Raw genomic sequence first — 14971 nt, forward strand, 5'->3', positions numbered from 1 at the left:
ACACCAGCAACACCGCAACTCAACACCACAACAGCAACAACGTAACATCAGAAACGCAACAAACACAAGCAGTAGATGACTGCCACAAGACGTGGATGTGTGCAGAGCCACCCAGTGACCCCCGATGGCCACTGAGCGCAACGCTTCCTTTAGTCACCAGATCCACATCGCTGACCACGTCTTCATCTTAACGAATACAGGCTTCAAAACTGTGGCCGTAAAGATCGGCAAGTTTATCGCCACTCATGAGCATCATCAGCATGACTGTGCAGGACGGTCCGGCTCGTACCGGTGATCATGATGACCAGGTGCAGCATCTCCTCCAGGAGGCTGTTGTTTTGCTGCGTCATGTCCTGTGGGAGCACGCACACACAGATACGCGCACGCATGCACGCGCATCCAAACAGACGCAGGCACACACGCGGACACAAGCAGACAAACCCACACACAAGTAACGTTTATGAGCACAAACCGCTACCAGGAACATGTGGCGCTGAGTGAGGTGTGGGATGTGTGGGCTCATGCGTGTGATGATGGTAGTGGTGGTGCATTATTGGCTACGTACGGTGCGAAAAAAGTTCAACAGACATACATAAGTCGTGGCACCATCGGTATTGAAGCGGCGTCAGTGTTGTGGCAGTGCAGGTGTTGAGGCGATGTTGGTATAGTGGTAAGGGTGGTGATATGGCAGTCTGGTGTTGTGGTGAGCGTGGTGTTGTGGTGAGGGTGATGTTGTGGTGAATGTGGTGTTGTGGCGAGTGTGGTGTTGTGGTGAGAGTGGTATTGTCGTGTGTGAGTGTTACGCGCTTCATGCCTTTGCAGCGTCCGTGCCGTGCGCCCGCCCGTACTCAGGGCACAGGAAAAGGTGGAAGAGCTCGAAGCGTTTAAGCAGAATCATGAGCAGGTGGTTGGGGTCCATCATGGATGCTCCGACCTGCACCGCACGGCCGCCACACAACCACTCCAGTTCACGCACAACCACCACTCCACCACCGCTCCTACATTGGCATAGCCACATGCTACACAATAACCGCACTACAACTACCAACACTGCCATAGCAAAACCACCGGAACACTATGGCCACAAAACCATCACCTCCATAACAGCACTACTGTCAACACTTCAACACCACAACCACCACAAAGCTACACACAGGAGCAGGAGGGGGAGAAGGGGCCACGGCACCGAACCTGAAGCATGAGAATGTCCTTGTCGAACATCTCCCTGCGGCATTTCACGTTGTGGTAGTAGTAGATCTGTGGTGGGGACAAGGGTGAGAGGTCACTGCTGCCCCCATCCCTGTTGTACAGTGCGACGACTCACGCGCATCAAGGGGCGTTGCAAGCAAAACAAGAACAATAGCACCGCTCTCGCACTGCCCTCGCCAGCCTCACCTGGTTAACGAGCGAGAATCCATTCCGGCGCCACATCCCAGCATGCACCTGGGCCACCATGGCCAAGCAGCGCAGCGGCTGCTCAATGAGCGCCGGGGGGCTCAGCTCGTTCTGCAAGAGAAATGACGCGCGCCACCGTCACTCTCTCTCCGCTCAACTCCTGCACCAGCGACACAAGCGGCCGAGGAGGAGTGGCAACAAACCCGACTGCTGCAACACTCCCAGAGATCAGCTGCAGAGCTGGCCAGCAATCACGAGGAAAAAAATGTCTCCCCTTTGTTCCCAGGTGTGTCGCTGGACGGGAGGTAATGTGTGAAGCTTGGCAACTTCACCAGCAACATCAGCCGCGTCACGCTGACTGTGGCTCTGACGGGGGTTTCCCGCCTGTGGCAGGCAGAATGTCGGGATGGCCACCATTTTTTAAGGGGTCTGTGTGATTGACCAGAAGCAAAGCAGTCGATCACAATTTTCAGACGAACGGTCCTTGCTCTGCACAGCAGGCACCACGCGCTACGTTTGGAGCGAGCAAGGTCAGAGGGTGGCAAGAGGTCACACGGGGTCGCTCACCAGGGGTAGCAGCTCGGGGCGCGTGTAGGCCACCTCCGTACGGCTCAGCAGCACGTGAAGACCTAGGGAGAGGGAGCAGCAGCAGCAGCGTCGTCACGGCTGCCCCATCGCCTCTCGCTCACCCTCTTTCCCGCTCACCTCTCACATTCTCATCAACTCATGATCTTTACAAACCACATGCAGAACTCATTTGAGGCCGAGTCGACCTAAGGAAGGCCCAGGATGAGATCAGATATTCGTTACTGTTGGTCGTCAGCAAAAATCGACCTCGAGTGTCTAGGTTCGTAGTGCAACACGCGAACCGCTGCACCACAACACCCCATAGACACACTGACACAGGAACACGTGCGCACGCACACACACACACAATGGCGGAGCCAGCATTTTCAGGTAGAGGGGGGCAACCTCTCCAGCAATGAAAAATGATAGAGTTGTTAGTAAGTAAGGACTTGTCCCTTGCTTTTTATTCGACGCGTGTGCGGCGATGGCGCAGCCATCGATCGAGGGTCGAATTCGAACTGTGTATGATCGGCATCACGCTCGCTGAAGGTCAATGTCTTCAAGGAAGTCGTGTACTGTATACGCAACTGCGCACAATTCTGAGTCACTTATAACTGCTTTGCCGTTACGTATTGCCAATTATGGACTCAGACTATTGTCCTATCATCTCATAGAGTCCCTGTCACGTAATGATATGCTACACAGTGGCAGTGGGGGTCGCAAAATGTCGATTTATTACGAATAAATCCCAATGATCCGATCGAAATCCCTAATTTCGATCGGATCATTGGGGGGGGCACGTGCCACCCCACCCCCCCCCCCCCCACCACTGGCCCCCCCAGTGCACACACAGGTAGAAGCAGTGGTTACCGGCGAGCAGGCGGGACAGCGGCAGGTGCACGCTGACGGGCCGCTGCGAAACGCAGAAGGCGCCGCTCTCCACGGTGTGGCCAGCCAATACCAAAGTCTCGGGAGCATCCTCCTCCTGGCCGGCGGCCAGCGCCTCCACGCAGCGCCGGTACGCCTCCACCAGCACCAGCTCCTGCACCGCACCCCCACACGCCGCACAAACCGGGGTTTGCGAGGCACGTCCAGAGGCAAAGTGAGTTCCTGCTGCTCAAGTGGGCATCGAGGTGGTGCTCATCTCCTGTTTATAGCGTCAAAGCCAGTGGTGGAAATTCCAGATTCCTATAGTGGCGGGGGCGAGGCTATCCATAGGACGACCGCTGTTGACTTTGCCACAAGGAGATGCTCATTTTATTGACCGTGGAGGGAAGGATGATGAGCGGCAGGGCGTCGCAATGGTGACATTCGTGCCCAAGAGTAAGAAGCCCTGAGTTTGATTCCCGACTCGGGCGCCTTTCTGTATGGAGTTTGTAGTTCCCCCGCTGATCTGCATGGGTTGCGTCCGGGTTCTCCAGTTTCCTCCCATAGCTAAAAATAAACACACAATGTAACTGTCATTGGCCAAACCGCACCCCAAAGCTAAAAGATGACCTGCAAATAACTCAATGGGGTTATGCACAGCGACATCACCCCCAACTGTGAACACATGACAGGAACCTCATGAAAAAGAATCTTGATATTCAGTGAGCCTTTCCTGAGTGAACAAGTGGAATACTACTAATAATACAATTCTTCTTCTTTGTGTGCCACGTTGTAGAGCTCCCCAACTTGTTTTTGGAACAGGACCGAACCTTAGAAATCGACGTGTGGGGTCTGCAGGCGTTTACCGGCGCTGGCTGTCAGCTGGTGGACGCTTTGGTTCCACCACTAAATGATCTCGATGGGCAGAGCAGCAGGTGACCAGTCACAGATGGAACCGTCTACTATCCTTCCACCTGTGTGGGAGATGGGCGCATCGCCCGAATAATAATGACGATGACGCACGTGGCGCGGTGCCGGCGTGTCGCACTCACGTCAGAGGCGCACCACTCCTGCAGCATGGCGAGGACGTGCGTCAGCTTGGTCTGCAGGGTGAAGGCCGCCTCCCACTCGGGCTCCACCTCCATGTGCTGGCTCACCTGTCGTGACACTGGGTCCATTCCCTGCAAACACACACAAAGGTCCCCCGTGTGACGTGCACAGGCTGTTGTGGCAACTGGTGACCCAGGCCACTTTTGCGAATGAGAGTAGCCTGGTTTCTTGAGTTCTCCCCAGGTCGAAACAATTGTTACTTGAAACCTATGAGGAGGTGGCATGGCCAGCAGCATGCTCGGTCACGTTCGTCTCCCCCAGTGGTGATGTTTACACACCGCGCCAGGTACACAAGACTGAGTGGACGAGGGGAGTATTGTGACATGCAATATGCTGAGTGGGTGAGTGGTTGAGTGAATGGTTGAGTGAGTGGGTGAGTGTGTTGTTGTGACCTGCATGGTGGTGGTTGAACACAGTGTGCAGGATGATATGAGACAATCAGGAAGACCAGGTCTTCAATGCGGAGGGGAGGAGTAATCAAGGAGTGAAGTTCACAGGAACAGTCACCACGGTAGTTGCGGTAGAAGAGTAATGAGGTAACTGGCTGTCGTTGAAACTGTTGTCAATGTCGAACAACAAGTGTTGTGAATGAGAGGGCATGGCGCAGCACCTGCATGGCCCTGAGCAGCTCCAGCAGCACGTCAAACCCCTCAAGGAAGCGCTGTCTCAGATGCTCACTCCACCCTGCCGGCCGGCATGCCAACACGTACCTGCATACAAAGGCATGCACGGGCACAAACAGGAACACGCAATGAAGCAGACACACACACGTAAACAAAGACCCCCATATAATAGCCATAAGAGGCTGTTGGGGCAAGCGTTGTTAGTGAGCACCTATGAAGGCCGGCACGGCACAGAGGATGGGACGACAGCACCACGCTCTCCTGCCTTTGTCTCCCTCGGGATGATGTTTACAGATACTCATTTGAAGGAGAGTCGACCGAAGTGAGGCCCAGGAACAGTAGTGCTGGTGGCTGTGCGCTAGAATCGAACTGGAATTGAAATCTGTTCACTGGGTTCGTAGCGCAGTGTGCCAACCGCTGCACTACCGCTCCGCACACTCACATACCCACATCTCCAATTAGAACGGTTGGCTACATAAGGTGCTATACATACACACACACGCAGGAGGTGATACGTGTAGACACGAACCCACGCACACACGGGGGTGAGGCACTCTGCCAAGAAGGTGCGGGGTGCTTGGGGTGCAGGTCGGGGGTCGTGACCCCACCTGAGGTCGCCAAGGATGGCGTGCATCCGGTGGAAGCGGAAGGCCTGCAGCGCCGTATAGCGCTCAAACTGGAAGCGCCCGCTGCTGTCGCGTCGACTCAGCAGCTGCTCCACGAACGCGGTGACGATGACGCGCACCAGCCCCTCCGTCTGGATCAGCTCCTGCGCCTGCATCGAGACCAACACCATCACTACAGCCGTCACCATTGCCACCCGCCACCATGACCAACATCATCACCGTCATTGCCGTCACAACACCACATTATCATGCTCATTACTGTCACCATCACAATCACATTTCCTGTCATCATCGCCACCATTGTCACCTTCACCGTCATCACCTTCAATATCAAGACCAACACCATCACCATCACAACACCACTGTCATCACTGTCATCACCGTCATCACCTTAACCATCATTACCACCTTCACCGTCATCAAAACCACAAACATCACCACCATGATGACCGATACCATCACCACCACCATCCCTTATAACCCCACGATGACAGCGTAGAAAGCTACACCCACACACTCACCAATGAGGGAAGGGGTTGAGAGTGGTCCAGTGGGGTGTAGGAGTCTGACAGGTGAGGGTGTGGGTGTGGGTGGAGGCACTCACTAGAGTGGGCACTGTGAAGATCTGCACAGACAGTGCTGTGACGGAGACCGAGCGCTCGTGGTCGTCCTCCATGAAGTCCTTCTGCAGACGCTGGTAATTCTGTGTGGAGACACACGCCGTTCAGCACGGTGGCGATGATGGTGGTGGTGGTGGTTATGATGATTGTGGATCTGGTGATGATGGTGATGGTAATGGCAGTGATGGTGGGAGTGCAGGTGACAGCAATGGTGGGGAACCGGTCCCAGCGATGGGAAAGCAGTGACGCGAGATGTAAGGGAGGGGCGGCGCGGTATTAATAATGAAGATGATGGTGGTGATTGTGGCGACATTGGTGATGATGGTGCCACAGTGGCCTCCCGCGCACCTCCCCCCCTTCCCGGGCATCCTCACCTTGGTGAACTGAATGGCGAAGCGGCGCTTGTATTCCAGGTCCAGGAGGAGGCTGCTCATCAGCAGCTGGTGGTAAACGTTCCGCGCACCTGCAGTGCAACACCAGCCACAGCAGGCCGCACACAGCGCATTCGTGAGTGCCCACTGCCGAATGTGTTACGCGTCAGTACACACAGAGCGGAGGACAGCTCCGCTTTGCTGTGTCATGCGCATGCCTTTACCCTTCCACAGTTTGGAGTCGTAGAGCATGAGGCGGCTGATGGGAGACGAGTCCTGCCCATCAGGCCCCGGGTCCAGTCCCACCTGGCACAGCACCCTCCGCAGGCCCTCTGCACAACGACAAAGATACCCTGTGTAGCCTTCACACGCTGTTGAGCAAGGCCTATTAGCAAGCACATATAAAGGCTGGCATGGCGCACCTATGAAGGGGTGGTCCAGCCGATGCCACGCCCGCCCACCTTTGTCTCCCCAGTGCTGATGTTTTTGCATCACATCAATAAGGCACTCAAATAGCCTTGCATTACATCTCATCTCCATTGCCCCAAAGCAGTCTAGCGTTGGGGGTCCCCCATCGGCAATCATCCCGACACGGCACAAGCTGTATGCAGCACACTCCCACAATGGGTAGTCTGCCATTAGGGGACGGCACGACGCATTAAGTACTAGGTACTGAGGGCACACCGGGCAGCGCGGCACAAACGACAGAGTAGTGGGGAGTGGTGGCTGTGTGCGGTGCGCATCGCTCACCCGAGTGTGAGATGACGTGTGCAAGCCACGCCAGGAGCCGCATGGCAAACAGCTGGTGCGCCACCACAGCTGCCAGCATCACCCGCACCTTCAGCGGCTTCTGGTTGCCTCTCCCCGTGCTCCGCTACATGCACACACACATAGAGACGCACAATGATCCCCATACCGCCTCAACATACTGCTTGGGCAAGTGCTCTGAGCGAGCACAGATTAAAGTGAACGTGGCACAAGAGGGGGTGGGTGGCAAGCACCACACCTAGCCGCCTTTATCTCCCTCGTAACCATGTTTACGAACCACACCAGGTACTCATTTGAGGCTAAGTCGACCTAGGGGAGGCCCGGGACCAGTTCAGATAATCGTCAATGGTGTTGGCCGTGAGTGGATATCGAACCCGAGTCACCAGGTTCCTAGCGCAGCGCGCTAACCTCTACACTACCGCTCCCCACCACACACGGATACCCACACAGCCAGCAAAGAACCCAACCCTCATCAGTTTCCCTCTGGGCCTGAGGAGCCTTAATCACCTGCATGCAATGACAACTCACCTCAATCACAGCCTTCGCCTGCTCACATAACTTGTGTTCTCCGTACAGCACCGACTTGCGTCCCTGCCAATGACAGCCACAGGGACAGGGAGGACAAGAGAACACATATGCAAATCCCTGTCCGAAGAAGGCCTCCCCCCGTCCCGTGCGGGCCGTGGTGGGGGGGGGTTATTATTTGGTTCAATTTGACCCCACTAATTGGTACGTGTCGATAAAGGCAGGAGCATAGAAATACAGTACAACAACATATTATGCTAAGAGCGTGCGGTGGGAGCGAGCGTAACTCACGTCGCGGTCAATGTTGGTGGCGAAGTTGCTGGCCTCCTTCTGCGAGCAGCCGACCGCCTTCTGCAGCACGTAGATCACCTGCTCATAGGTGTGCACCTCGTCGTTAAACAGCATGCAGTAGTAGGCCGATCCCTTCCGCCTGCACGTGCGCACACAAACACACGGTGGGGGCGAGGATGGACATCGCTCACAGGAGCTTGGGTAAGTGTGCGATTGAGAATTGTTGAAGGTGTGTGAGTGTGTGTCTGAAAATCAGTGGGGAGCGGTAGTGTAGCGGTTAGCGCGCTGCGCTACGAACCCGGCGACACCGGTTCGATTCCCGCTCACGGCCAACACCAGTGACGATTATCTGAACCGGTCCTGGGCCTCCCCTAGGTCGACTCAGCCTCAAATGAGTATCTGGTGCGGTGTGTAAACATCACCACTGGGGAGACAAAGGCGGTCGGGCGTGGTGCTGGCCACCCACCCCCTCGTGTACCGTTCCGGCCTTCATAGCTGCTACTCGCTAACGGCACTTGCCCCAACAGTCTGTTAAGGCTATACGGTGGATCTTTGGATCTTTGTCTGAAAATCCTTGAGTGTGTGTAAGCGTGCCCGTACGTGTATGCGTGCATGCGTGTGCCTGTGCGTGCCCGTGTGTGCACGTGCGTACCCCTGTGTGCTCATGCACGAGTGCTTACGTGGGCTCCAGGCCGAGGGGCAGCGTGTCATCCTCCTCCCAGCACAGCATGTCGGCAGCATAGCGCAGGGCAATGCTGAACACGGCTTGTGCACGGGCAACCAGATCTGAGGGCAGCCGGGACGTGGGGTCCTACGCTCACACACGCACAAAGGTACAAAGATCCCCCGAATGCCTTAACAGACTGTTGGGGCAAATTCTGCGAGCAAGCACCTATGAAGGCCAGCATGGCACACGAGGGAGTGAGTAGCCAGCAACACGCCCGGCCGCCTTTGTCTCCCTAGTGGTGATGTTTATATATCGTACCAGGTACATATTTGAGGTTGAGTCGACCTAGGGAAAGCCCAGAGATGGTACAGATAATTGTCACTAGTGTTCGCCTTGAGCGGAGAATTGAACTCAAGTCAGCGGGTTCATAGCACAATGCACCAACCGTTATACTACCGCTCAATGCACACACACACACAGATACATCCAAACTGGCCAGGTGGCTCAGCAGTGAAGCAAACAGCTTGAAATCGGAACAAAGCTCTTCAATTCCGAACGGGATGTCATTCTCCATTGTGTAATTACACCCAGTGTCGTAATCCTGCCTACACTCTATGAAGCTCGACATTGAAAACATCCAACGAATCAGTGACAGCGTTACTGACAGGGGCTGCGCTCACGGGGTCAGGTGCGCCGCTGGCCGGGAGGTGGATATCACAGAAGGGGCCGCTTTTCCAGGCCTCTACGTCACCACAGTCGCACAGGCCTCCCCCACCCGACGCGTTCATCTGAAAGAAACAAGAAGAGGAACTAAAACTGCGCGTTTGCATGAACCACATGAAACTCTTGTCTGTGCCCGGCAGGAGTCTGGGTTGTGGCTAAACTGAGGTCTTACCCGGTAACGGTGGCTCTTGTGCACGCTGTGCTGGAAGCACTCCATGCACAGCACGCACGTGGGGTCCATCGCACACTCCCTGCAGCAGCACACACGCGGCAATGCACACACGCACCATAAGCACAGCACCTAGCACCCCCTTTCCTAACAGCAACACTAACTAACAGCCTATTACTATAACAGTTGTCTACCCGGAAAGCTTCACCGAGTCTCAAGACGCATTTCAGCAGGGTCCTGCCAGTTTTGACAGGAGGTGATGACTGCTATGTGTCTTCCAAGTAAGTGAATTGTCGTGTAATTTCTCAGCATTTGGATGTTTGGCCAATAGCAGTTACATATGAATTTACCTATTTATTTTAGCTTTGGAAGAAAAGCCATGCAAAACTGGTGGAAAACTACAAACGTCCAAGTAAGGAAGCGGACACAGGCCCTTGCTGTGGGGCACGGCCGCCATTACCGCACCACCAATTACTGCGCTCCGACACAATGCCACGTTCTGTGGCAGGCAACCCCGCCCTCCACCCCGAGATCCCCTGACCCTGGTGGCTGGACAGAGTGACCAACGCACCACCCCACCTGCACGAGTACGTGGGCTCCCCCATCTTGAAGGCGTGTCCGCACAGTTGACGCGTCTGGGCCTCCTGGCGGAGTGTGCCGAACCGCTCCAGGGGGTCCCACCCACCGCATAGCAGCCACTCGAGCGGCTCCAACAGCAGCTGTCCGGCCAGAAAGTCCTCGCTATGCGCGCAGCCCGCGGCCGCCGTGCAGTACACGCGCGGCACGTGGAGCGCCAGGTGGGAGTACAGGTCCGCACGCAGGGTCGGGGACTGCTGCCAGGCCTAGACGCACGGACACATCACACACACCCATCACATCATCTACACACATCACATACACTCATCACACACACCCATCACATCATCTACACACATCACATACATTCATCACACATCACCTACACGCATCACACACACCCATTACATCATCTACACACATCACATACACTCATCACACACACCCATCACATCATCTACACACTTCACATACACCCATCACATCTACACACATCATATACACTCATCACACATCACCTACACGCCCATCACACACACCCATCACATCATCTACACACATCACATACACTCATCACACATCACCTACACGCCCATCACACACACCCATCACATCATCTACACACATCACATACACTCATCACACACACCATCACATGATCTACACACATCACATATACTCATCACACACACCCATCACATCATCTACACACATCACATACACCCATCACATCTACACACATCACATACATGCATCACACACCTATCAGAAACACACAACCCATGTCACACATTATCCGAGCACGATGTGTAAACAGGAAGCGGCACCACTGCCCTTACGGTATGTAATTTAAAGGCACCGTCCTGAACCGTGACACAATCTACCCACTTCTGGAGTAGCAAAATCTCTCTCAAGCGAGGTCCCCACTCCCGGGGAAGAGGAGAGGTCACGCCCAAAGCAACGGATCAAGTACACGGGGCACCGAGGACCGACACTCGGCTCGAATGGCCGTGGGTATTTAACGCAATTGCATAGCACGAGCCCAAAATGACAAGCGGCCCAGCAACAGCGCTATTTTATTGAAGTGAGCACAAGTTATTGTTGTAGGTGCTTGGGAGGAAGTTGACGATGGGAGAGGATTCCAAAGTGGAGCAGCGCTAGTGAAGCAGGAAGAGAAAGCGAGGCGACCTGCAGCAGTCCGTGTGTCATTGTCATCTGCTGTGTTAGTGGTGGTGGTGAACGCTGTGGTTGAGACGAGCCAATCTGGGGTAGACGGGTCCACAACATGTGAGGAGAAACCAACAAGTGAAGTTCACAGGAACCGTGGCAGTTGCGACAGAAGAGCGACAAGGAAGCGACTGTATTGATGCTGTGTGTCTGTATTGATGCTGTGTGTGTGACTGTATTGATGCTGTGTGTCTGTATTGATGCTGTGTGTCTGTATTGATGCTGTGTGTGACTGTATTGATGCTGTGTGTGTGTATTGATGCTGTGTGTGACTGTATTGATGCTGTGCGTGTGTGACTGTATTGATGCTGTGTGTGTGTGACTGTATTGATGCTGTGTGTGTGACTGTATTGATGCTGTGTGTGTGTATTGATGCTGTGTGTGACTGTATTGATGCTGTGCGTGTGTGACTGTATTGATGCTGTGTGTGTGTGACTGTATTGATGCTGTGTGTGTGACTGTATTGATGCTGTGTGTGTGTATTGATGCTGTGTGTGTGTATTGATGCTGTGTGTGACTGTATTGATGCTGTGCGTGTGTGACTGTATTGATGTGTGTGTGACTGTATTGATGCTGTGTGTGTGTATTGATGCTGTGTGTGTGACTGTATTTATGCTGTGCGTGTGTGACTGTATTGATGCTGTGCGTGTGTGACTGTATTGATGCTGTGTGTGTGTGTGACTGTATTGATGCTGTGTGTGTATTGATGCTGTGTGTGTGTATTGATGCTGTGTGTGACTGTATTGATGCTGTGCGTGTGTGACTGTATTGATGCTGTGTATGTGTATTGATGATGTGTGACTGTATTGATGCTGTGTGTGAGACTGTATTGATGCTGTGTGTGTGTATTGATGCTGTGTGTGTGTGATTGTATTGATGCTGTGTGTGTGTATTGATGCTGTGTGTGACTGTATTGATGCTGTGTGTGTGTATTGATGCTGTCCCAGTATTCTCCTCTGGGCCGCGTCAGTTTGGTGTCGATTTCGGTTGGGCTACAGTTGGGCTCCGCACCGAGGCCGCTGCCCTCCTCCCACCACACGTATCAATCCACAAGACCCATCCCTCCCGCCTCCTCTCTCCCTCTCTCGCCACAACACCGACAATCTCTCCCCGTGCCATCTCCCTCCCTCTCCCCAGCCCTTGCCACGCAACTCAACTCCTCTTCCCCCGGTCGGGGCCCTCGGGCGCCGTCCCTTCCCCGCTAAGCCCGAAGCCTTCGCGAGCGCGGGGCTCCCCTCGCTCCCACCCCCCTCACCCCCCCAAGGTCGCGGGATAAGGCGTCGTCACCTGGGCCAGGTCCCGTGCAGAGACCGGGCCGAGCCCGCGCGCCTCCTCGGCGCTCTCGGCCGCCGACGACGCCGCCGCCGCCTCCTCGGCCTCGCCGCTACGCGCCGCCATCTTCCTGGGGGAGCCGCGAGATCACAACACGGGACGACGTCACGCGAGCACGTGGTGACGTCACGCGAGGCACGCGGCGACGTCACGCGAGGCACGGGGCGACGTCACGCGAGGCACGCGGCGACGTCACGCGAGGCACGGGATGACGGCACGCGGTGACGTCACGCGAGCACGCGGCGACGTCACGCGACGCACGAGAAGACGTCAGGCGAGCCACGGGATGACGTCCCGCGAGCACGTGGGGACCACGTGAAGCGCGACCGACAGGAAGTTGTGACGTCATTGTCACGACGACGATGTCGTTCTCGCGATGAAGCCGTAGCGTCGTCGTCGTGTGTGACGCCCACGCATTGACGTTGCCTCGCGATGATGTCACGTTGCTGGCGACAACTGTTGTGATGGCGTCACTCGTGGTTGATCGGCCGGCCGTGGCGACGTCACTCGCACGGTGACAAAACGCTCGCGGTGACGTCAGTGATGCAATTACATGGATTACGTCACCCTGTGCTATCTTATGTTTTTTATTTTTTTTTATTTTTTTATTTTCTACCTACGTGACTTTACCGAAAGAACCAAAGAGTATGGATCCTTGCAGTCACGAAAACTTCAAATCTAGAATCTTATGTTTATTTTATATATCTTCAATTACTATATATAGAAATGAAAGTCTCTGTGTTCCGAATACAAATCCACAAACTAGGCAGATGTTACCTTTTAGAACCCCGCGGAAAACCTGAGCCACATGGGGGGGCTGCCGGAGCCCCCCCCAACGCCCCCCCCCCCCCACACACACGCTCCAGGTGACGTCACAATCACCAACCCAGCACGTGAACCTGGCCCGGCACATCTAACAGTAACATAATGCAAACCTGTCAACCCCTGATCAGTACCCTACCTTATTACAGATCAATCCAGACCGTGTTGATGACCCCGTGCCCTTACAAATCTCAACGTTCATACTACAAAGTACCATCACAAGGGAGAAACACAAAACAAATAGACAACACATTTTTGTATTGTCCGTATTGAAACAGCTGTGCGTCATATGGACCTGGAAACTCAATCTCCCTGTACAAGAATACGGGGTAAACCGTATGGGTTGACAGGTATGATAATGACCTCCTCCTCCTCATCAAGTTAATCGAACATTTGCCGTTGATTGCATCATCCAAAACACCCCGTTGTGGCGATTCCAATTCACGGTAAAGCCCTCGTGAGCACGCCCGTCGTCTTTACGTTCACGCTGAACACATTCCTGCGGAGGGACGGAGGGAGCTGGTAGGAACGTTGGGTTGCTCGGTCAATGGCCAGGGTCAACAGCGGCGTGGTGTATTCCGCAAATATGCCCGACTGTGAGGGCGGGCACAAGCCGGCGTGAGTAGGTTAAACGTTGAGTTTTATAAGGGCACCACGGGGTGACCAGCCCCTCCCCACCCAGCCCCTCCCCATTCAGCCAGCCCCACCCTCCCCACCCAGCCCCTACCCACCCAGCCCCTCCCCACCCGGCCCCACCCTCTCCACCCAGCCCCTCCCTCCCACCCAGCCCCTCCCTCCCCACCCAGCCCCTCTCTGCACGACGGACACAATAATCCCCTGTGGGCTGGTGTAACCAGGAGGTTCCTACCAGTAAAAAGCTTCGCTATATAATTTCGTACCCTATTGTGGCACGTTATATTACACTTATTACAGGCCCCATGGCACAGAAAAATCTTAACATTTGCTGTAACGCCATTGACTCCCTCCTGGATACAATGATTTAGCCACTCTACATTCACATACCAGTCAACCCCTTATCAGTGCCTGACTTATTACATATTAATTCAGATCTTATTGGTCACCCTATGCCCTTATAAATCGCAATGTTCATCTTACAACGTCCCATCACAGGCGAGGAACACAAACACATAGACAAAATATTGCCCGTATTGAAATAGCTGTCCACCGTATGGACCTGAAAACTCAACTTACGAGTAAACCGGATGGGTTCACAGGTATGCGTTCACAAAAGATATCCGCAAGTACCCGGGCAACACCTAGGATTTCCTGCTAATACCTTAAAAAAATTGTGTGACCGCGTGACAACATATTTTCCCAAACGGCAATGCTGAGATTTTCACGCCAGTTAACGTCATACGCCAGAAACGTCGAGTGATGTCACGGGGCTAGCGGCGGAGTGGGCGTGGCTATGTGATTAGTGGGCGGAGCTAAACAACGGGGGGATGGGCCACCAGCTTCACCATGGCTCACCGTTGAGCCTCCCAGAAATGCGGTGGATCCCACCCCCCCCCATGAATATGCCCCGCCTGCACGTCATACGACTGCCACGTCGCATGTGTAATGCTCTCAGCCTTGTCCAGACCACCAGTTCAAGAACTAATCTGAATCATTTAGGCCAGTGGTTCTCAACCGGAGGTACGCGGACCCCTGGGGATACGTGGCAATGTCCCA

General features: G+C 54.5%; 1 protein-coding gene across 3 annotated transcripts in view; it reads right to left on the bottom strand.

Annotated features, from left to right (window-relative positions):
• Window positions 1–12542, bottom strand: part of UBR2 (ubiquitin protein ligase E3 component n-recognin 2) — a 36130-nt gene extending 23588 nt beyond the window's left edge. Inside the window, exons 1-20 of one of the 3 annotated variants that reach the window (XM_078868050.1) lie at window positions 12413–12542; window positions 9902–10164; window positions 9326–9404; window positions 9111–9218; window positions 8444–8574; window positions 7764–7902; window positions 7476–7538; window positions 6930–7053; window positions 6404–6511; window positions 6183–6271; window positions 5793–5891; window positions 5171–5337; window positions 4550–4649; window positions 3882–4010; window positions 2833–3004; window positions 1963–2024; window positions 1396–1506; window positions 1192–1257; window positions 815–934; window positions 290–353 (exon numbers count right to left, since the gene is read on the bottom strand). In XM_078868050.1, the coding sequence (XP_078724176.1) occupies window positions 290–353; window positions 815–934; window positions 1192–1257; window positions 1396–1506; window positions 1963–2024; window positions 2833–3004; window positions 3882–4010; window positions 4550–4649; window positions 5171–5337; window positions 5793–5891; window positions 6183–6271; window positions 6404–6511; window positions 6930–7053; window positions 7476–7538; window positions 7764–7902; window positions 8444–8574; window positions 9111–9218; window positions 9326–9404; window positions 9902–10164; window positions 12413–12523 (2305 nt within the window). In that variant the 5' untranslated portion in view covers window positions 12524–12542. Of the gene's footprint in view, window positions 1–289; window positions 354–814; window positions 935–1191; window positions 1258–1395; window positions 1507–1962; window positions 2025–2832; window positions 3005–3881; window positions 4011–4549; window positions 4650–5170; window positions 5338–5792; window positions 5892–6182; window positions 6272–6403; window positions 6533–6929; window positions 7054–7475; window positions 7539–7763; window positions 7903–8443; window positions 8575–9110; window positions 9219–9325; window positions 9405–9901; window positions 10165–12412 lie in introns of those variants that run through there. The other 2 variants (XM_078868049.1, XM_078868051.1) reach the window with 2 other exon arrangements.
• Window positions 12543–14971: the final 2429 nt, after the last annotated feature.

The sequence above is a fragment of the Lampetra fluviatilis genome, chromosome 25 (assembly GCF_964198595.1).
Source record: "Lampetra fluviatilis chromosome 25, kcLamFluv1.1, whole genome shotgun sequence".
Taxonomy (NCBI): domain Eukaryota; kingdom Metazoa; phylum Chordata; class Hyperoartia; order Petromyzontiformes; family Petromyzontidae; genus Lampetra; species Lampetra fluviatilis.